General features: G+C 39.2%; 1 protein-coding gene across 6 annotated transcripts; it reads left to right on the top strand.

Moving 5' to 3' along the window:
* CKAP2 (cytoskeleton associated protein 2) lies at nt 1–21,493 on the top strand. 6 transcript variants are annotated; one of them, XM_063792159.1, is made up of 10 exons: nt 272–466; nt 983–1,013; nt 1,357–1,441; nt 6,395–6,470; nt 6,554–7,422; nt 7,867–8,071; nt 10,802–10,972; nt 13,778–13,847; nt 18,975–19,230; nt 20,038–21,493. In XM_063792159.1, exons 3-10 carry the CDS (start codon nt 1,431–1,433, stop codon nt 20,282–20,284), a joined length of 1,905 nt encoding a protein of 634 aa, XP_063648229.1. In that variant the 5' UTR covers nt 272–466; nt 983–1,013; nt 1,357–1,430; the 3' UTR covers nt 20,285–21,493. The 6 variants fall into 6 exon arrangements, with proteins under 6 accessions (XP_009425287.1, XP_001135710.1, XP_063648229.1 ...); XM_063792158.1 differs by having other exon boundaries at nt 895–1,013; XM_063792157.1 differs by having other exon boundaries at nt 294–466; nt 895–1,013; nt 6,392–6,470.
* Nucleotides 21,494–21,867: the final 374 nt, after the last annotated feature.

Raw genomic sequence — 21,867 nt, 5'->3', positions numbered from 1 at the left:
GTCTTTTTCTCGTCTGCCTTCCTCCAAGGACTGTGAGGGACTCAAGATGTGTCCCATCTCGGTTGTTTGTCAACCTAGTCCTGCTATGTCGTGGGGACTGAGCAGGCCGACTCCTCCCCCATCGCACGTCCAGGATGAAGAGCGCTGTTTAGGTTTGAAACCTGCAGACTCAGTCCCAACCGAACTGGGCAGACACCAGACTAGCCCCGGCAACTGCAGTCCAGGCTCCGCCTCCCTACGCCCATTGGCTTATTCAATTCACGCAGGAACCAATGGGCGGAGACGACAGCCGCGCCGTCTGACGGTTTAGCCGCGGTGCAGAGTGCGGCGGCGGTGGTCTGAGGAAGTTCTATCTCGGCGCTAAAGCGGAGACGCATCCCCCGACCCGAGGCTACGATGAGCACACCGGCCGTGCCCCAGGACCTGCAGCTGCCCCCGAGTCAGAGGGCGCAGTCCGCATTCAAAGGTGAAGGCCGCGGTGGCGGTGGCGGTGGCGGTGGCGGTGGCGGGCGCGGGCCCGGCGGTCGGGGCTTGGGGCTGCGCTGGCGCGCTTCACCTCTCCCCCGCTCTGTGAGATCCCTGAACGCGGCGTCGGCCTCGCCCTGCCTCATTCTTGGCCTTGTGGAACGGATCATAAAAACAGGAACCGCTGCGTGGTGTTACTGTGCGGTCGCTGCTGGCTGGGATGGGCCCTCCTAAGAAGGAATCCGTTAGGCAAGGGGAAACGCGCGGGCCTCAGGCTGGGGCCGGTGTCGGAGACCCTGGGTCCGCTTGCGGGCGGGGCTGCACAGGTTCAGGGACCGACTGCGCCTGCGCTGGGTCCTCCGCCTCTTGGGTCCCTAGCGAATTTCTGCAGGGCTGGGGTCGCATCGTGTGTTATTTCCAATTTCACAGCTTCTCCTTCGACTTTATGGAAACCGAGGGTTGGTTGGGTCTTCAAAACTAATATTGTTATTCCCTTATTCTACACACGGGAAAGCAGAAGAAAGTAATTCTCATCTAACCCAGTTCTGGTAAGTTAGAACTTTCGAGTCTAGTGCCTCACTTCTACCATTTAGTTTCTTAAAGCTTGGCTTTCAGGAGCTGTATGTAGAAAATGATGTTCTCCAGATTTTTCACAGGGAGTAGAGAATGTGATTCTTATGCAGAGGGGTTTTGGGGACCTGTTGTGGTAACAGTCTCTTCTAAGGTGATTTCTCAAAGGCAATATTGAATTGGGGAATTTTCTGTTATATAGATGTGACCTCAGGTGGAACCAGCTTTGGAAGTAAACTCTTCATTTAGTCAACAAGATTTATTTGCCGTTATCGATGTTTTAACTAATATTGACTTGTAGCTCTTACCTTTGTTATCTAGAGCAAAGAAGACAAAAACTCAAGGAACATCTGTTGAGAAGAAAAACGCTTTTTGCATACAAGCAGGAAAATGAGATGTTATCCAGGTAAGGTCAAGTTTATTTCTTTTCACTTCTGTAAAATTGTATCAGATCTGTCCAATAAAAATGTAAAGTAAGCCATATCTGTAATTTTAAATTTTCTAGTAGCCACATTTAGAAAAACTGCTTACATATTATTTTACATCTTTTTGTGGTACAACGTCTTTAAAATCTGGTGTCTATTTTACACTTACAGGACATTTCCATTTGGTCTATCCACATTTCAAGCACTCAGTAGCCACATTTGGCTAGTGGCTACTTTATTGGATGGTGCAGCATTAGATCATCGTTTTATTAATTTTTTTTTTTTTTTTTTTTGAGACAGAGTCTCGCTCTGTTGCCAGGTTGGAGTGCAGTGGCGTGATCTTGGCTCACTGCAGCCTCCACCTCCTGGGTTCAAGTGAATCTCCTGCCTCAGCTTCCCAAATACCTGGGACTGACTACAGGCAAGCGCCATCATTCCCTGCTAATTTTTGTATTTTTAACAGAGACCGGGTTTCACTATGTTGGCCGGGCTGGTCTTGGACTCCTGACCTTGTGATCCGCCCACCTCAGCCTCTGAAAGTGCTGTGATTACAGGGGTGAGCCACTGCGCCCGGCCTAGATTATCGTTTTCTACGTAAATTAATTCACAATCTAAGGAAAAAAAACAATTATAAAGCAAAGTATGTGCATAGACTAGATTATCAACTTACTATTTACACCACACAAAGGTCAGTCTTTATATTATTTAGTAAAGCTTTTTACTCAGTGTATGGGGGAGTTCATCAGGGAAGGGTTGGGTGGCCCTCCCCAATGCTTAGAGATTATTAGTTGTAGTCTCAACCCTCCACAGAAATACCTTTATTATTTTGTTAAAATATTTTAGATAGTACATAGCTGTAGCAAAAACAAAAACCCATGAAAGTAGATGAAGCAGAAAGGCAAAAGGTCCCCTCACTCTCTAGGGATAACCAGTAATAACATCCTTACAGGCTTAGGCTGGGTGCTGTGGCTTACGCCTGTAATCCCAGCACTTTAGGAGGCTGAGGTGGGCAGATCACGAGGTCAGGAGATCAAGACCAGCCTGGCTAACACAGTGAAACCCCGTCTCTACTAAAAATACAAGAAATTAGCCAGGCATGGTGGCGGGTGCCTGTAATCCCAGCTACTCGGGAGGCTGAGGCAGGAGAATCGCTTGAACCTGGGAGATGGAGGTTGCAGTGAGCCGAGATCGCGCCATTGCACTCCAGCCTGGGTGACAGAGCGAGACTCCGTCTCAAAAAAAAAAAAAAATTGTCTCAGGTAAAAAATTGTATATACCACCCACACACACATTCAGAGAGTGGAAATGATAACACAAATGGGATAAAAATTTTAACAATAGGTGGATCCTGGGTAAAGAGTATACAGATATTCTTTGACCTGTTTATATTTTTGCAATTTTGTGTAAGTTTGGCATTCTAGAATTTTAAAAATAATTTCTAACTTTATATTAATAAGTTGCTTTAGTTTGGAATAAACAGTTTGTCCTTCACAAATAAATCTTTTACTTCTTTGTTTAAGACAAAAAGGTGATCCTAGGTTTTTTATTTGAATAAGTAAATGAATGGTGATAACCATATACTGAAATAGGAAGCCTGAAGGAGGAGCTGGGGAATTAGGAGTTCTGTTTTGACTATGTTTGAGGTACCAACCAGACATCCAAGCAGATATGCCAAACAATTGTGTGTCTGAAGTTCAGGGGAGGGTTTGGGGCTGGAAGCATAAACTCAGGAATTGATTAGTATACAGATGATATTTACTTAAAAACCTTAGGATGGAATGAAATTACTAGGGAATAAGTAGAGATAATATGGATTCAGACAGAGACTGTCAACCACTTATTTAAATAATCCAACAAGGTCAGGGGTTTATAATACTCTTAATAGGAAGAAAAGAAAATTATAAAACGCTTCATGTGGCTTAAGTACTACATTTATTCCTTTCAGAAAACAGATGTTGGCTGGGTGCAGTGGCTCATGCCTGTAATCCCAGCACTTTGGGAGGCTGAGGCGGGTGTATCACTTGAGGTCAAGAGTTCTAGACCAGCCTGGCCAACATGGTGAAACCCCGTCTCTACTAAAAATACAAAATTTAGCCGGGTGTGGTGTCAGGCGCCTGTAATTCCAGGGAGGGCCGAGGCAGAAGAATCGCTTGAATCCGGGAGGCGGAGGTTGCAGTGAGCCAAGATCAGGCCATCACACTCCAGCCTGGGTGACAAGAGCGAGACTTTGTCTCAAAAAAAAAGAAAAAAGGAAAACAGATGTCAATTTAAATGTTATCACCTCAGCAGTGAATCATTAAATAAGACAACCGACCTGTGTTGCAGCTTTTCAGAATTAAACAATTATATTTTACAATCTCTAAAGTATAGATATCCTAAGACTCATTTCCGATAACCCTTCTGAGGGCAGTTTTATAATAAGAAGACAGAATAGGATTAAGTCTCCCCACTGGACAGGTGAGTAAGATGGGTTCTTGTCATCCTGAGTTTTGTTTTGTTAGCTGGCAGTTAGCTACTAAGATACCCTGTTAAGTGGCACATTTTGATCTTCCTTCACCATTGTTCAAAATGTATAGTACAGGTTGTGTCAAAGTTCTGTTCCTTCTCCAAGCTGACAGAACAAATAGATATGAAAGGCAATGTAAGCAAAATTATTAACTACTAAATTATGTCAAATGTAAAATATACATATATGTATTTTTTGTTTTGTTTTGTTTTGTTTTTTTGAGACGGACCCTTGCTCTGTCGCCTAGGCTATAGTGCAGTGGCGCGATCTCAGCTCACTGCAACCTCTGCCTCGTGGGTTCAAGCGATTCTCCTGCCTCAGCCTCCAGGGTAGCTGGGATTACAAGCATTTGCCACCATGCCTGGTGAATATTTTTGATTTTAGTAGAGACAGGGTTTCGCCATGTTGGCCAGGCTGGTCTCAAACTCCTGACCGGAGGTGATCTGCCCACCTTCTCTACCCAGAGTGCTAGGATTACAGGTGTGACCCACTGTTCCTGGCCTCATTTTTTTTTTTCAGAGAATGAGAGATCACGCCTTTTAATGTGATCTCTGAACTTAGGATCTGTCTTAAAATCAATGGCATGTCTAATTGACCATATTTTTTCCTATCGTTATAGTACACAGAATTGTTAAAATCACTTGCTAAGAGATGCTCACAGTCTGCCTTAGCCAGTTTATAGCTGTAAAAATAAGTTAAGTCAGTTTCTTGAGGAGGGATTTTCTTTGCAATACCGCCTAGAAACTAACGTTCTTTTTTTTGAGAGATGATCTCACTCTGTGTCACTCAGCCTCTAGTGCAGTGACGGGATCTTGGCCCACTGCCTCAACTCCCAGGCTCAAGCAGTCCTCCCACCCCAGCCTCCCAAGTAGCTGGGACTATGGCACCCACCACCACACCCAACTAATTTTTAATTTTTTTGTAGAGATGGGGTTTTGCCGTGTTGCCCAGGCTGCTCTCGAACTCCTGAGCTCAAGTAATCCCCCCAACTCGGCCTCCCAAAGTGCTGCTGTTACAGGCATGAGCCACCACAACCAGCAGTGCATATTCTTAATGTATCCTAATATAAATTAAGCTGTGAATGGCATATGGTAATTTTTGGATCACTTCTGGGAGGGCTCTTTAATAAAAGTATTTTCAATGTAGTACATCTGTTACTAAGTACTTAAAACTAACCCAAGGAGGTATTACTTACTAAAGGTTATTTGAAGACTTGTTTGAATGACTTGAGAATGATTTGAAATAAGATTATTAAGTATTTACAAATTCTATGGGCAGAGAGTGTTAGGACTTTTAGAAAATATCTTTAAATTCCTCAGCCATTTGTTTACACTATTTTTTTTTTGAGACAGAGTCTCTCTCTGTCACCCAGGCTGGAGTGCAGTGGCGCGATCTTGGCTCACTGCGAACTCCGCCTCCCGGGTTCATGCCATTCTCCTTCCTCAGCCTCCCTAGTAGCTGGGACTACGGGACTACAAGCGCCCGCCACCATGCCCGGCTAATTTTTTGTATTTTTAGTAGAGACGGGGTTTCACTGTGTTAGTCAGGATGGTCTCGATCTCCTGACCTCGTGATCTGCCCACCTCGGCCTCCCAAAGTTCTGGGATTACAGGCGTGAGCCACCGCGCCCGGCCTGTTTACACTGTTAAAAATAATTAAAAGTTTTGCTTAGGGCTGGGCGTGATGGCTCACACTTGTAATCACAGCACTTTGGGAGGCCAGTGTAGGCAGATCACCTCAGGTCAGGAGTTCAAGACCAGCCTGGCCAACATGGTGAAATCCTGTCTCTATTAAAAATACAAAAATTAGCTGGGTGAGGTGGCGTGTGCCTGTAATCCCAGCTACTCAGGAGGCTGAGGCAGGAAACTCGCTTGAAACCCAGGAGGCAGAGGTTGCAGTGAGCCAAGATCACGCCACTGCACTCCAGCCTGGGTGACAGCGAGACTCCATCTCAAAAAAAAAAAAATTTGCTTAGGACAAATTTCTTTTTTTTTTTTTTTTTGAGATGGAGTCTCGCTCTGTCGCCCAGGCTAGAGTGCAGTGGCACGATCTCGGTTCACTGCAACCTCCACCTCCCAGGTTCAAGGAATTCTCCTGCCTCAGCCTCCCGAGTAGCTGGGACTACAGGCGCCTGCCACCATGCCCGGCTAATTTTTTATTTTTAGTGGAGACGGGGTTTCACCATCTTGGCCAGGCTGGTCTCGAACTTCTGACCTTGTGATCCACCTGCCTCGGCCTCCCAAAGCGCTGGGATTACAGGCATGAGCCACCGCGCCTGGCCGCTTAGGACAAATTTCAACTCAGGTCTTTTTTAAATTTAAAATTAGTAAGTCAGTTAATTGTTAACATTGCCCTCTTCTTCCTCCCCAAAAGGAAGCCTCCTTGGTACAGGATTGATTAATCATTTTGTTTGTTTGTTTTTAAGTAGTAGAGATCAGAGAGTTGTGACATCTGAGGACCAAGTTCAAGAAGGGACTAAAGTGCTGAAACTTAAAACAAAAATGGTAAGATGTGGACATAGCACTCTTAAACTGTCCCCTTTTCCATTTTGCCTTTCCTAAACACTTTTCTTAAATAATTCTTTTAGGCTGATAAAGAAAACATGAAGAGACCTGCAGAGAGCAAAAATAATACGGTGGTGGGGAAACATTGTATTCCTTTAAAACCTTCAAATGAACTAACCAATTCAACTGTAGTAATTGACATACATAAACCTAAGGATAGTAATCAAACTCCGCATTTGTTACTAACTGAAGATGATCACCAAAGTCAACATATGACATTAAGCCAGGCATTTCACCTTAAAAACAATAGTAAAAAGAAACAAATGACTACAGAAAAACAAAAGCAAGATGCTAACATGCCCAAGAAACCTGTGCTTGGATCTTATCGTGGCCAGATTGTTCAGTCTAAGATTAATTCATTTAGAAAACCTCTACAAGTCAAAGATGAGAGTTCTGCAGCAGCAAAGAAACTTTCAGCCACTATCCCTAAAGCCACAAAACCTCAGCCTGTAAACACCAGCAGTGTAACAGTGAAAAGTAATAGATCCTCCAATATGACTGCCACTACTAAATTTGTGAGCACTACATCTCAGAACACACAACTTGTGCGACCTCCTATTAGAAGTCATCACAGTAATAGCCGGGACACTGTGAAACAAGGCATCAGTAGAACCTCTGCCAATGTTACAATCCGGAAAGGGCCTCATGAAAAAGAACTATTACAGTCAAAAACAGCTTTATCTAGTGTCAAAACCAGTTCTTCTCAAGGTATAATAAGAAATAAGGCACTATCAGGATCCATAGCATCTGAAGTTGTAGCCAGGCCTGCTTCATTGTCTAATGATAAACTGATGGAAAAGTCAGAGCCCGTTGACCAGCGAAGACATACTGCAGGAAAAGCAACTGTTGAGAGTAGATCAGCTCAGCCCAAAGAAACCTCGGAAGAGAGAAAGTGAGTAGATATAATTTTCTTTATTACCTTAGTTTTCAATAAAGTACTGTTTGTAGATTTGGATTATAATTTCCTTGACTGCATTAGAATTTTCTTTCATGGTTTCTCTTCTGTCATATGCAGGCAAATTTATATTGTGGAACAATATGACCTAAAAGTTTTTGTGTTTGAGTATGTTTTATAAGGTTGCTTTTTAAAATCTAAGGTAAATGCTTAATAATAATTGGGAAATACTTTATAATCTCAAATCAAAAAATGCATTCATGGAATCATTGAGCATAATTGACCTTGATATGTTTAATATTTCTTCAAGCTTGTGAACAATATATATGCCATTAGAGTACGATTACTTAAAAATATGACTTTTTCTTTTAACTTTTTCTCTATTTGACAGAGTTCTGTCAGCAATTTCAAAGTAACATTTATATCTGCTTCTAACTATAGAGCTCGTCTGAGTGAGTGGAAAGCTGGCAAAGGAAGAGTGCTAAAAAGGCCCCCTAATTCAGTAGTTACTCAGCATGAGCCTGAAGGACAAAATGAAAAACCAGTTGGGTCTTTTTGGACTACCATGGCAGAAGAAGATGAACAAAGATTATTTACTGAAAAAGTAAACAACACATTTTCTGAATGCCTGAACTTGATTAATGAGGTAGAGTCTTTATATTTGCTTAGCATTTTATAGTTTGCAAATTACCTTCATAAGCATTATTTCATTAAATTATATTGTCAGTCTTTTTGACCAGGTGATGTTGGTGATACTATGTTGACTTAACATTAACTGTGAGATTATTTTAACAATTATTTAATTGTGAGATACACTGCTTCATTCATTAATTGTGAGCTTATTAGCCTTTAATTGACTACATTTTGCATTGAGTTCATATAAATATACAGGTTGAGTATCCCTTATCCAAAATGCTTGGGACCAGAAGTAATTGAAGATGTTTTTTGTTGGATTTTGGAATATTTGCATATACATAATGAGTTATCTTGGGGATGGGATCCACAAAATTCATTTACATTTTGTTTGTTTGTTTGCTTTTGAGACAGTCACTCTCACCCAAGCTGGAGTGCAGTGGTGTGATCACAGCTCACTGTAACCTCTGCCTCCTGGGTTGAAGCCCTTCTCCTGCCTCAGCCTCCAGAGTAGCTGGGATTACAAGTGTGCACCACATGCCTGGCTAATGTTTTGTATTTTTAGTAGAGACAGGGTTTCACCATGTTGGTCAGGCTGGTCTCAAACTCCTGACCTCATGTGATCCACCCACCTCGGCCTCCCAAAGTGCTGGGATTACAGGTGTGAGCCACTGCGCTCGGCCTCATTCATGTTTTATATACAGCTTATACACGTAGCCTAAAGATAGAATACTTTTTATAGTTTTGTGCATGAAGCAAAGTTTGTATGCATTGAACCATTAGAAAGCAAAGGTGTCACTTTGTCAGCCACCCATGGGACAGTCCGGTTGTTTGGCAACACCATCATTCCTCACTCTGAATTTCCATGCTACCAATAAGCAATTATTCTCTTACACTTATTCACACATAATTAATTAACAGTTTAAAAAAAGACACATTAATACAGTGAAAAATATGTTCAGAGTAACTAAGCAGCACAGTAGCATCATCAGAACGCCTGTATCAGCTGTTAGACAATAGCAACAACAAACAGCAGCACGTTTTCAATCTCCATCTTTGATGTTGTGTTTAATTAAGAGGTATTTTACACTGTGTTTTATTTTTTTAGGTGAGAAGAAACACCAGAAGCAGTTGAGGGACCAGGAAGTGGGTCCTCTAGGGATAAGGAGGCATTCTGCTGGGTGGCTTTTTAAGATATTTACTTCAGAGTCATCTGCCTCATTAGCAATGGTTTTTGTCTTAGAAGTTTCTCTTTGATTTTATAAAGGGACATGATTTCTTTTTCTGTTCTGGATAAATGCTGCTCTAGTTCTTCAGTAAGCCTGTTGCATACTTTCACCTTGTCGCCTATAGGTACATTTTCTGCAGTGTTAATGATGGTCATCTGCATTGTGATGTTGATACTGAAAAGTTTTGGATTTCAGATTTTGGATTTTCAGATTAGGGATACTCAGCCTGTATCAAAGGGATAATTGGGTTTTTTTACTGAATTACAAATATTTGATTTCGCTGAGATAATTAATATGTAATACACTGAGGTGATATTTACTTATTGCTTCTAATATTTTGTTTCTTACATCTATTCATTATATTTACACATTATTTTTTACGTTCATTACACATTTTACCAAAGACTAGCAACACAAATACTGTGTGAGTCATTATTATCACAGATTAAGTTACCTAAAATACTCAAAAAAAAAATCCCATTCATCTGGGCAGGTGGGGTGGCTCACGCCTGTAATCCCAGCACTTTGGGAGGCCAAGGCGGGCGGATCACCCAAGGTCAGGAGTTTGAGACCAGCCTGGCCAACGTGGTAAAACTCTGTCTCTACTAAAAATACAAAAATTAGCTGGGCATGGAGGCAGGCGCCTGTAATCTCAGCTACTCAGAAGGCTGAGGCTGGAGAATCGCTTGAACCTGGGAGGCAGAGGTTGCAGTGAGCCGAGATTGTGCCATTGCACTCCAGCCTGGGCAACAAGAGCAAAACTCCGTCTCAAAAAAAAAAAAAAAGAAACAAAATCCCATTCATCTAAGCCAACATCATCATCATGTTTTTGACTTTATTGCAGAATTTTGCTATTTGGACCAAAATCCTATGGAGTATAATAATCAGCTCCAGAACAGTATTCTGTTTAATAATAGATAATATCTTTGTTTCCTGACTGTTCTTTAATCTTGTTTTGGTCACCCACTAGTGTGTAAGATCCACAGCAAAACTGAATTCAAGGTATGATTTCAAACTTTACTCTTCATGAGCATCTTTTAACTTCTTGTGGTTCTGAACACCAGTAAAAGTTACAATCAGGAAAACTCTTGAGTCTCTAATAGAATAGAATTAGAGTTTATTTCTGCTCAGTTGGAGTTTTTCCTTTTGATACTATGAACTTTTTCTGCCCTATTATTTAATTATATGTAACTGTGACATAAACCATTACGGATTCATTTTAATCTTAATATCAAAACCTGATAAAGACAAGAGGAAAAAAAACTCCGCAGACTATTCTTACTCATAAACATTTGGTAGAAGGTATTAACAAATGGAATCCCACAATATATATGAGGATAAAATCAAGATCAAATAAGTGTTCATTTTTTACTAATAAATTTCTCAACTGTTTCATTTTTTTTGCTTTATGCTTAGGGCTATCATTATCATTGATCTTGACTATAGTAGGCTCAATTATTGTTCATACTTTGTAAGCTAAAAAATATTACACACATTATTTCTTGCTCTTTTAGGGATGTCCAAAAGAAGATATACTGGTCACACTGAATGACCTGATTAAAAATATTCCAGATGCCAAAAAGCTTGTTAAGTATTGGATATGTCTTGCACTTATTGAACCAATCACAAGTCCTATTGAAAATATTATTGCAATCTATGAGAAAGCCATTCTGGCAGGGGCTCAGGTAAGATAAAAATTTACTGATCTTTACAATTACAGTGTAGTAGACAATTCGGAATTAATTTGAAACACATCACAACATAACTTGAGAAAATTTTCTTTGTATATGTAGTGGTAATAAATGTTTAAAGACTGCAAGGATTGCATTATAAAAGCTGTTTGTTGGCTTTCTAAGTCTTTTATTCCTGTATTGGGAATAATCAGATTTTAGAAAATGGATATAAGCTGAAATGTATATTTAATGAAACTTTCTGCATGAAATGTTTTAGCATATTATTGTATGCATTTCCTGGTTGGAAGTTTACTGGGAGACTGAATGTAATATTAAAATTTGTTTATTGAATATAAAGCAAAAGGGATTAAATTCGCTTTTTAAATGTTATCAAGCTCTCTTGGTTTTGTGTGAGAACTCTTTAAGAGTAAACCCGAATGTACTGATATATGTATATATACACATATATATACACACACATATATGCACATGTATATATGCACACACATATACACGTATATATGCACACACATACACGTATATATGCACACATATACACATACATATATACACACATATATATACACATATATATATACACACACACACATATATATATATATACACACTGTATATATTGGTCCTTTCTGCATACAGAAAATGGCAATAAACCAGTTTCTCTAACATTATTACCTCTAGTGGCTTGATACCATACTCCTTATCTCTTCTAGCGTATTGATACACAAAGTTTTGGGTATAGAATAAATCATTTCTTGAGTTTTTTGTTTGGTTGGGTTTTTGTTTTTATGGATACATGTTCTTAAAATATATTTCCTTTTGACCAGGTTTCTCAGAAACACATTCCTGGAGATTGTTTACATAGATAATTTTTTAAAACTCCCTTTTAAGAAAGATCTATTCACCTTTGTCTCAACAAAATCAACGAATGCTGTTAGACTTTTCACTTAAATAAAAAATCAGATATTCAGCAGATAGTCTCTCAGTGGCTGTCATGTGTAAAACTTCCTAGAATGGTAACTATATTTGACAGAATGCTACCTGGAGGGGAGTGTTAGGCCCCTACTACATTGTATCAGAAGGGACATTACTTAAGGCAGCTAAGGACATTGTAGCAAGGATGCAAAACTGGAGCCAAGGCTCACATAGAAAGCAATAATGTAAACAGCAGGATGTAACAGCAGAGGAAAAGCTGCTGGAAAACAAGAATCAAAATTAGCCAACATGGCTGGGCACAGTAGTGGATACCTGTAGTCTCAACTACTTGGGAGGCCAAGGTGGGGGGATTGCCTGAGCCCAGGAGTTTGAGTCCAGCCTGGGCAACATAGACCCCATCTCTTAAAATTAGTGGCCAGGCATGATGGTTCACGGCTGTAATCCCAGCACATTGGGAAGCTGAGGCGGGAGGATCGTTTGAGTCCAAGAGTTCAAGACCAGCCTGGGCAAGAGAGTGAGACCCCCATCTCTGCAAAAAAAAAAAAAATTTTTGAAGTTTTTTTTTTTTTGGTGGTAGACAGTTGTGGTCACAGCTATACGGGAAGCTGAAGTGGGAGAATTGCTTGAGCTCTGGGGTTCAAGACTAGTGAGCCATGATTATGCCACTAAACTCCATCCTGAGTCAACAGAGCAACACCCTGTCTCAAAAAAAAAAAAAAAAAAAAAAAATTAGCCAAGAAAACTGAAAGCAGGATAGCTGAGTAATTCAGGACTCAGTTCTGGAACTAAGACTGTGAATTACACCTTCCCTAATCTTGATTGTGTTGGATGGAACATAGCAAATGCTTAGGTAAATAATGGGCACTTAGTAATTTTTTGAAAATTTTTGAATGAATGAAATATGTTGAGATGATCAACCTTAGCTCTTCAGAGATACATTTCATAGCATATGAAACAAAAATATAACCATAGACTTAAATGTAAGAGAAAAGGAGCAAGACTTAAGTAAAATTATGGAGGAAGTTTTTAAATATGAAATTCTAGGCCAGGCGTGGTGGCTCACACCTGTAATCCCAGCACTTTGGGAGGCCGGCAAATCATGAGGTCAGGAGTTCAAGGCCAGCATGGTGAAACCCTGCCTCTACTAAAAATACAAAAAATTAGCTGGGCATGGTGGTGCACACCCGTAATCCCAGCTACTCGAGAGGCTGAGGCAGGAGAATCACTTGAACCTGGGAGGCTGAGGTTACAATGAGCCGAGATCGCACCACTGCATTCCATCCTGGCAATAGAGGGAGACTGTCTCAAAAAAAGAAAAAAAAAGAAATTCTATCCTTCATTTTTACTCAATAAATTGGAAAAGACAGCCATTTTTCGTTTTTTGTTGTTGTTGTTGTTGTTGTTGTTGTTTGAGATGGAGTCTCACTCTCTCGCCCAGGCTAGAGTGCAGTGGCATGATCTCGGCTCACTGCAAGCTCCGCTTCCTGGGTTCACGCCATTCTCCTGCCTCAGCCTCCCGAGTAACTGGGACTACAGGCGCCTGCCACCACGCCCGGCTCATTTTTGTGTGTTTTTAGTAGAGACGGGGTTTCACCGTGTTAGCCAGGATGGTCTTGATCTCCTGACCTCGTGATCCGCCCGTCTAGGCCTCCCAAAGTGCTGGGATTACAGGCGTGAGCCATCGTGCCCAGCCAAGACAGCCATTTTTCAATCTTAATTGTAAGTGGTCTGAGAAGCATGGTTTAAGAGCCACTCTGTTACTTTAAAATACAGTATGAAAATTTAATCGCAACTTGGATACCTAGTTAATGTCAGAGAAAATAAAACTTACATGGATCTGCTTTCTTCATTAAAAAAATTAAGCCTATTGAAGAGATGCGACACACGATTGTAGATATTCTAACAATGAAGAGTCAAGAAAAAGCTAATTTAGGTAAGTTTTAGTTATTTTATATCCTTCATGTGAATTGTAGTTTTTTGTTGTTGTTGTTTTTTAACTTTTATTTTAAGATCAGGAGTATGTGTGCAGGATGTGCAGGTTTGTTACAAAGGTAAATGTGTGTCATGGGGGTTTGTTGTACAGATTATTTCATCACCCAAGTATTAAGCCTAGCATCCATTATTTTTCCTGATCCTCTCCCTCTTCCAACCCATGTGCCCCAGTGTGTGTTGTTCTTTAGCTGTCCATGTGTTCTCATCACTTAACTCCCACATGCAGTATTTAGTTTTCTGTTCCTGTGTTTGCAAAGGATAATGGCCTCCAGCTCCATCCATGTTCCTGCAAAGGACATGATCTCATTCCTTTTTATAGCTGCATAGTATTCCATGGTGTATATGTACCACATTTTCTTTATCCAGTCTATCATTGATGGGCATCTGGATTGATTCTATGTCTTTGCTATTGTGAATAGTGCTGCAATAAACATATGCGTGCATGGATCTTTATAATAGAATGATTTATATTCCTTTGGGTATATACCAAGTAATGGGATTACTGGTTTGAAAGTATTTCTGTCTCTAGGTCTTTGAGGAATCGCCACACTGTCTTTCACAATGGTTGAACTAATTTACACTCCCACCAACAATGTAAATGCATTCCTTTTTCTCCACAACCCTGCCAGCATCTGCTATTTTTTGGGCCTTTTAAGGATAGCCATTCTGACTGGTGTGAGATGGTATTTCATTGTGAATTGTAGTTTTATTGTTTCTTTGCTGAATTCGTTTTTCTTTTATCTTTTTAAATTTTTAAAATATGTAGGTTTCCTTCCTCATACTTCTGTTGACCTACCTCTGAGATAAAGTGGCTTTACGTAGTATAAAGAATTTTTAATTAGGAGATCTGGCTCAATATTTAGATTTGTCACTGAATGTCTGTGAAAGTTGCATTGTCTCTCTAGGCTTTGTCTGCCTTAAAATGAGGCAGTTTGACTAGATATCTAGACTTTTCACCTGTTAAATTCTGTGATCTGTTGTGTTGGCTAGAAAAGCTCATTCAAGAATTCTCTTTGCTGGGGATAGTAGATGGAGATAAGAGATTCATTAGTTGCCAGTCATAAAAACATTTTAAGATTCAGATAAAGTTTATGCCAGTCGATATGACTTTAGGCAAAAAATACCCTCTTATCTGTAAAATACAGATTTTGGGGGACCATTGAATGAAATAATATTTATAAAGTATCATAGTCTATGACACATAGTAAAGTCATTAAACTGTAGTCATTAATATTAATTAACTTTAGAAAAATGGTTTTCAATTATTTGCTGTAACTGTATATTATACAGTCAACAAATATTTGAGTGCATATTATATACCATCGCCTATATATCTAGTTATTTTCTTTTGATTAATTTTAACAAGAGTCAAACAGTTTGAACTTTTTCTTTTTTTTTTTTTTTTTTTTTGAAAGAGTCTTGCTCTGTTGCCCAGGCTGGAGTTCAGTGGCGCAATCTCGGCTCACTGCAACCTCCGCCTCCTGGGTTCAAGCGATTCTCCCGCCTCAGCCTCCTGAGTAGCTGGGATTACAGGCATGCACCACCTTGCCCGGCTAATTTTGTATTTTTAGTAGAGATGGGATTTTGCCATGTTAGGCAGGCTGGTCTTGAACTCCTGACCTCAGGTGATCCACCCACCTTGGCCTTCCAAAGTGCTGGGATGACAGGTGTGAGCCACCGCACCCGGCCAACAGTTTGAACTTTTAAAGTCTCCTGATATATGCTGCCAGATTGCTTTCCAGAACAGTATTAGTACCTTTTTAGTATGCAAAATTAATTTAAGATGTAGAGATCTAGGTTGAAGGGCTAAACCTTAAAAAAAAATCAAAGAGCATACTAAAGTTCTAAATTAAGTATGTTATGTAAGTTTTTGATTACATGTATTAACTGAAAAAAAAAACTTGTTCATTGGGGTTAATATGCTAATAGCTGTGTTGGAGGTCATGCTTCTAATGGCAGCATGCTTAGTTCATCAGGGATTATTTCAATTTATGGTGACTGCTAATATGTACCAAGGGAACATATGGAACATCTATATGATCTGATCTTACTAGTAGTATTTAGTGAAGGAGCTTGAGAAGGAGGGAGAGAAGGGAAAACCGAGGAAAGACTAGTGTACCACAAACAAAAGGAGGAGAAAAGTTTAAGAATAACCCAGTCCTGGCCGGGCATGGTGGCTCACGCCTGTAATCCCAGCACTTTGGGAGGCCTAGGCGGGTGGATCACGAAGTCAAGAGATCGAGACCATCCTGGCCAACATGGTGAAACCCCATCTCCACTAAAAATACAAAAATTAGCTGGGCATGGTAGCATGTGCCTGTAATCCCAGCTACTTGGGGGGCTGAGGCAGGAGAATCTCTTGAACCCGGGAAGTGGAGGTTGCAGTGAGCCGAGATTGCACCACTGCACTCCAGCCTGGTGACAGAGTGAGACTCCATGTCAAAAAGAAAAATAAAAAAAAAGAATAACCCAGTCCTGTCTCTTATTCACAAAAGACAGCGAAGTGGAAATTCAAATTTCATAAAAAGATCTCTCATAATTCTATTTCTGGAGATATGTGGAAAGATAAAAGCAGTATTCTGATTAAGTTGCTCTTCCTATCTTATAGGATAGTACTAGTTGGTGTTTTCTAGCAGGTATCATTAGTCTTTAGATGGGGTAAGGAGGTATCCATAAACTCTTGGCTTTCTGAAATGTATAATTGTAAGTTCTGGATATAAAACCAATTTCACAAATCAGTTATTTGTGAACAGCAAAAGAACATAAGTGGTCGAAGTAGTTCAGAAGAGGGTTAAAAAAAAAAAAAAAGGACAAATAATAAGAAACAAGCACCACGTGGGTGTTTCACAGCTACCTGAAACACAAATAGCCAAACTTGAACACATAATTTTCCCCTAAACCTGATTCTTCTTTTAGTTCTCTGTCTTAATGAATGGCCTTGTCTGGTTGTCCAGGTCAGAATCTTGGTGTGATTGTTTACTCCTTCTTTCTTTCCCAGTTCCCAACCTTTTTTCCCCAGCTAATCAAATTCAGTTTAACTTCCTAAGTATTTCTTAAGATCTATCTACTTCACTCCATTCCTACTCTCCTTTGTATAGTCAAGATGACCTACACGCTCACCTAGACTATAACAGTGGTCTTCAAACTTAAGTTTCCTGCCTCTCTGCTCTTCATTCCAATCCATTCTCAACACTGCAACCAAAATCTTCTGTCACTCATCTGCATAAATTCCTGAGTCCAGCCTCTTCTCTTTCCCTCTCCCCTACATCCCTGAATTTCTCTTTCTTTTTTTCCATTTCCTGAAAGGTTTTTACTCTCTTTTCCCTCCAGGTCTCTCCAAGACAATCTTCTACTTTTTCTTAATTTCTGCTTATCCTTTAGACTTCAATTCAACTGTTAGTTCCTTGGAGTAGCCTTCCCTGATGATTTCCCTGATATACCATCCCCTCTCCTCTCAACCTAGGTTTAGTGCACCTGTTTTGTGCTCCCTGTTTTTTCCCTATGCAATATTTGATGCATTTGATTGTACTATGTAGTTGTTTGTCCTGTCTTTTGCATATGTAAACTCAGTAGATAAGGACAGTGTCTGATGTTCCTGACCATTGAGTCTCCTGTGCTAATGCAATGCCTGACACATATTTGGCACTTAAATATTTGTTGAATTAATCTATATTCTTTTCTCTCTTCTTCAGCTTCCACTTAAAACTCAGTCACTATCATGCAACTAAAACTTCTCTTAGTAAAAATTTTTAATAGTTTTCCTAATAATTAAATTCAGAGGTTTTTTTTTTCAGCTCAATGGATTCACCAGGATGTCTCACAAGTATTTCCAGCCTAACATGTTTTATTTTGAACTCTTTGTCTGCCCTCACTGCTTTCCCATGCCCAGTATCCCTTTCCCATACCCAACATCCCTTTCTCCCAAAAAAGAAAAGAAAAAACTCTTCTCTGGCATTTATGACTCTTAAGAAATGTTGGATAAGACGCTCCTAATACATTTGCACACTCATTCCTACACAGTCATGTATTCATTTGTTAATAAGTTCTGACTCGGGTGGGTGTGGTGGCTCACGCCTATAATCCCAACACCAGAAGTCCAAGGTGGAAGAATCGCTTGAGGTCAAGAATTCGAGACCATCCTTGGCAACATAGTGAGACCCCATCTCTACAAAAAAATGTAAAAATTAGCTGGGTATGTTGGTACACACCTTTAGGCCCAGCTACTTGGGAGGCTTTGGCAGGAGGATCACTTGAACCTGGGAAGTTGAGGCTGCAGTGAGCTAAGATTATGCCACTGCACTCCATCCTGGGTGACAGAATGGCAGACACCCTGTCTCTAAAAAAAAAAAAAAAAAAAAATGTTCGCAGAAATATTTCTCAGATTGGACCCTTCCTTCCTATCTGATCTCTTCCTAACTTACTTAGGCTATTACAACAACCTTGTCTTCTTGCCATCACAGATTGTTACTTTTCATTCTCTGCCATTCTAGACAGTCCTTTACATTGACCAAATTTAATTATGTCTGTCTCTGGTGAATTTTTTTTTTACCAAACTTCTTTCATATAAAGCTCATTACAATCTAGCTCTTGCTTACCTATCTAAGCTCAATACCTCCTGCTCCCACTCCTAACCTTGTTCCTTACCCTATATTCTAAACACACTGGCTCTTTAACATTATGTTAATTTAATAGATCATTTTCTTTTATGTGCCATATGAAGGTTGTCTTCCTTGGTCTTGATCAAGTACTCATTTTTAAGACCCAGCCTAAATCTCGCTTGTGAAGCATTCCCTAACCATCTCCCTATACCACAAGCAAAGTTAGTTGTTTATTTTTGTGGGTTTTAATAATCCTTTGTTCTCATTTCATATATAGCATTTATTTCATTTTATAATAGTATTTGTTATATAGTTGGCAGCAGTATTTGCTGAGGAAAAGGAATGGTTCAGAGATGGCAATTGTGTTCTTGTATTTTGAAAATGTGGCCAACTAGGAACAACTTTAATGTCTTCTGATTTTGTTCTTAAAATTCAGCCAAAAGCTTAATCTATAAATGTATTTTCTATAGGAGAAAATATGGAGAAGTCTTGTGCAAGCAAGGAAGAAGTCAAAGAAGTCAGTATTGAAGATACAGGTGTTGATGTAGATCCAGAAAAACTGGAAATGGAGAGTAAACATCATAGAAATTTGCTATTTCAAGATTGTGAAAAAGAGCAAGACAACAAAACAAAAGATCCAACCCATGATGTTAAAACCCCCAATACAGAAACGAGAACAAGTTGCTTAATTAAATATAATGTGTCTACTACGCCATACTTGCAAAGGTAAACTTTTAAAATGTACCATGATTTGTTTTCATGCTTGGGGATAATAACGGCATTTAAAAATCTTTGAGATAGCTTCAGATTACAGCTACCATTTATTAATATAGAAATTTCAGTACGGGCATGGTGGCTCACGCCTGTAATTTCAGCACTTTGGGAGGCTGAAGCAGACAGATCACTTGAGCCCAGGAGTTCAAGACTATCCTGGGCAACATGGCAAAACCCCATCTCTACAAAAAATAAAAAAAAAATTTGGCTGGGCAAGGTGCTGTGTGCCTGTAGTCCCAGCTACCTGGGAGGCTGAGGTGAGAGGATCACTTGAGCCCAGGAGGCAGAGGTTGCAGTGAGCCAAGATCATGCCACTGTCCTCCAGCCTGGATGACAGAGCGAGACCCTGTCTCAAAACAAAAAAGAAAACAGAAAAGTTTTTAAACAAATAGAATGTCATTAGAACATTTCACCTCTTAAATACTGTATTTACTTTCCCTAACTATTGCCATTTTGAAAAAGAAAACTTTTATTTGAATTTACTTTAATCTGTGTGTTATTAATAACAGTAGGTTTTGGCATTCAGGAATTAGCCAGTTCTACAGATACTCAGGTATCTACTGTATACAAGTTGTAATGACAAATTGAGAAAAGGATAAGTTTCTCACTTCAGTGAGCTTATAGTACCGCTCTAAAAGACAATTACATGCTTTTACATGCTTATAACATACAAGCTATATAGTATGGTACATATCATGAAAGTACAGAGTGAAAATGTTAACATGTTTTTGAACTCTGGAATATTGTTTTAATTTTCAGTGTGAAAAAGAAGGTGCAGTTTGATGAAACAAATTCCGCATTTAAAGAGCTGAAGTTTTTAACACCAGTGAGACGTTCTCGACGTCTTCAAGAGAAAACTTCTAAATTGCCAGATATGTTAAAAGATCATTATCCTTGTGTGTCTTCATTGGAACAGCTAACGGAGTTGGGAAGAGAAATTGATGCTTTTGTATGCCGCCCTAATGCAGCACTGTGCCGGATGTACTATGAGGCTGATACAACATAAGAGAAATAAAGCTCTGATAGGGAATGGGGTTTTTATTATTTGTGGGATGTTTTGTTTTGAGTAGCTTTATATTGCTCTTAGGTCTGGAGTTGGCCATGTACCTATGTATCCTAAGCAGTCACAGCAGTGAGCTCCTTTACTAACATTCATGTTATGGCAAGAGTTGTCCTCTACATTGGAAAGCTAATCCTACCTTGTCAATTTCAACTGACTGAGTTTTTTCTTTAAGAAAGGTAAATTTTGTCAGCTAGTTTACTATGTTCCTTGAATATAAACAGGTTATAATACTACCCTGTTCACTTTACTAAATATAAGTACAGTAATGATGCATAATTAGAAAATGAGGTCTTCTAGGTAAAAATGTATGTTTGCCTTGACATGTTTTTAAAAGTTATCATGTACCTCCCTGCCTTTAAATAGAATACTTTTTTCTTTTTTTTGGCCTTTCTCGGATTAGTCAAAAATTGTATAGAATGACTCACTTCGAATACTAAGACACAGGAGGTTTAGCCTGCTTTCTTACCAAATTCATGTTACCCAGACTTGTGTTCTCTTGCGTCCCTTGGACTGCCTGTTGATTGATGGAAAGTGTCTGCACTGACACTTTTTGTCAGTAGTCTGTAGTTTCGTGGCCTCTTTTGATTATAACTGGGGTCACCAAGAAGGTTACTTAATTAAATACCGCATTTCTAAGAGAAGATACTTTGTGTAAGAAAAGATGCCACATTTAGTGGTTTAACTTCTGTAACTTCACTTGATAGTTTTTAAGCAATTAGAATGGAGTTAGGGAAAAAACATATCATACTGAATAAATGTCATTCTAGTTTAGATAGCATTTCTAAGATACCTGATACTAATGCTTGTTTTCTTCCCTATAACATAAAAAACTTAACTGTTAAGTCATGTCCCCTGAAACATGATAGTTACATACACAGTTTTCTCTCCACACATAAATAACACCACTAAAGTTGTTTTGTAAGGTTCCAAACTAATATGGCATATATCAACTCTACAGTTTCAAATAAGTGACTTTTTAATTGTAAAAGATTAGTTGAAAAACTGTATGAATGTGAAGATCACATGCTTAGTCATTTTTATGTTCATTCCACTTTGTATATCTTTTCTATTTATTGACTTCTCATGTTCTAGAGAGTAGGACTTTTATTCTGTGTACCTGATATATATACAATTAAAATATCTGTATAATTATGTTTTAATGAAGTTTATTTCAACAAATATTTTATGAAATGCAGTTTAACCACAGTGAATGAATTTTAGCTTTGCTTTTGAAATACATTGTAAGATTTGACTTGAGGTTTTTGACACTTAAGTACATGCTTAGTGATATATTTTCAAAAGTCATCAGTCTACTTACATAAACTTTACCTAATTTTTTTCACTTTAACAAAAACATAACTATGCCCTTGTTTTTTCATACTTTGACCCAAAACATGCCATTTTGAAATAAAATTCAAGCTTTGATACACTCAGCTTTTTAATATCTGTACCATATAATTCATTTGTCTGTATAGCATCGTTTGAAATGCCTCTGTTAGAGAACTCAAGATACAACTTTTATGTTT

This window comes from Pan troglodytes, chromosome 14, assembly GCF_028858775.2.
Source record: "Pan troglodytes isolate AG18354 chromosome 14, NHGRI_mPanTro3-v2.0_pri, whole genome shotgun sequence".
Classification (NCBI taxonomy): Eukaryota; Metazoa; Chordata; class Mammalia; order Primates; family Hominidae; genus Pan; species Pan troglodytes.
The sequence above is the reverse complement of the archived record's forward strand: the minus strand, read 5'-3'. Positions and strand labels throughout refer to the sequence as shown.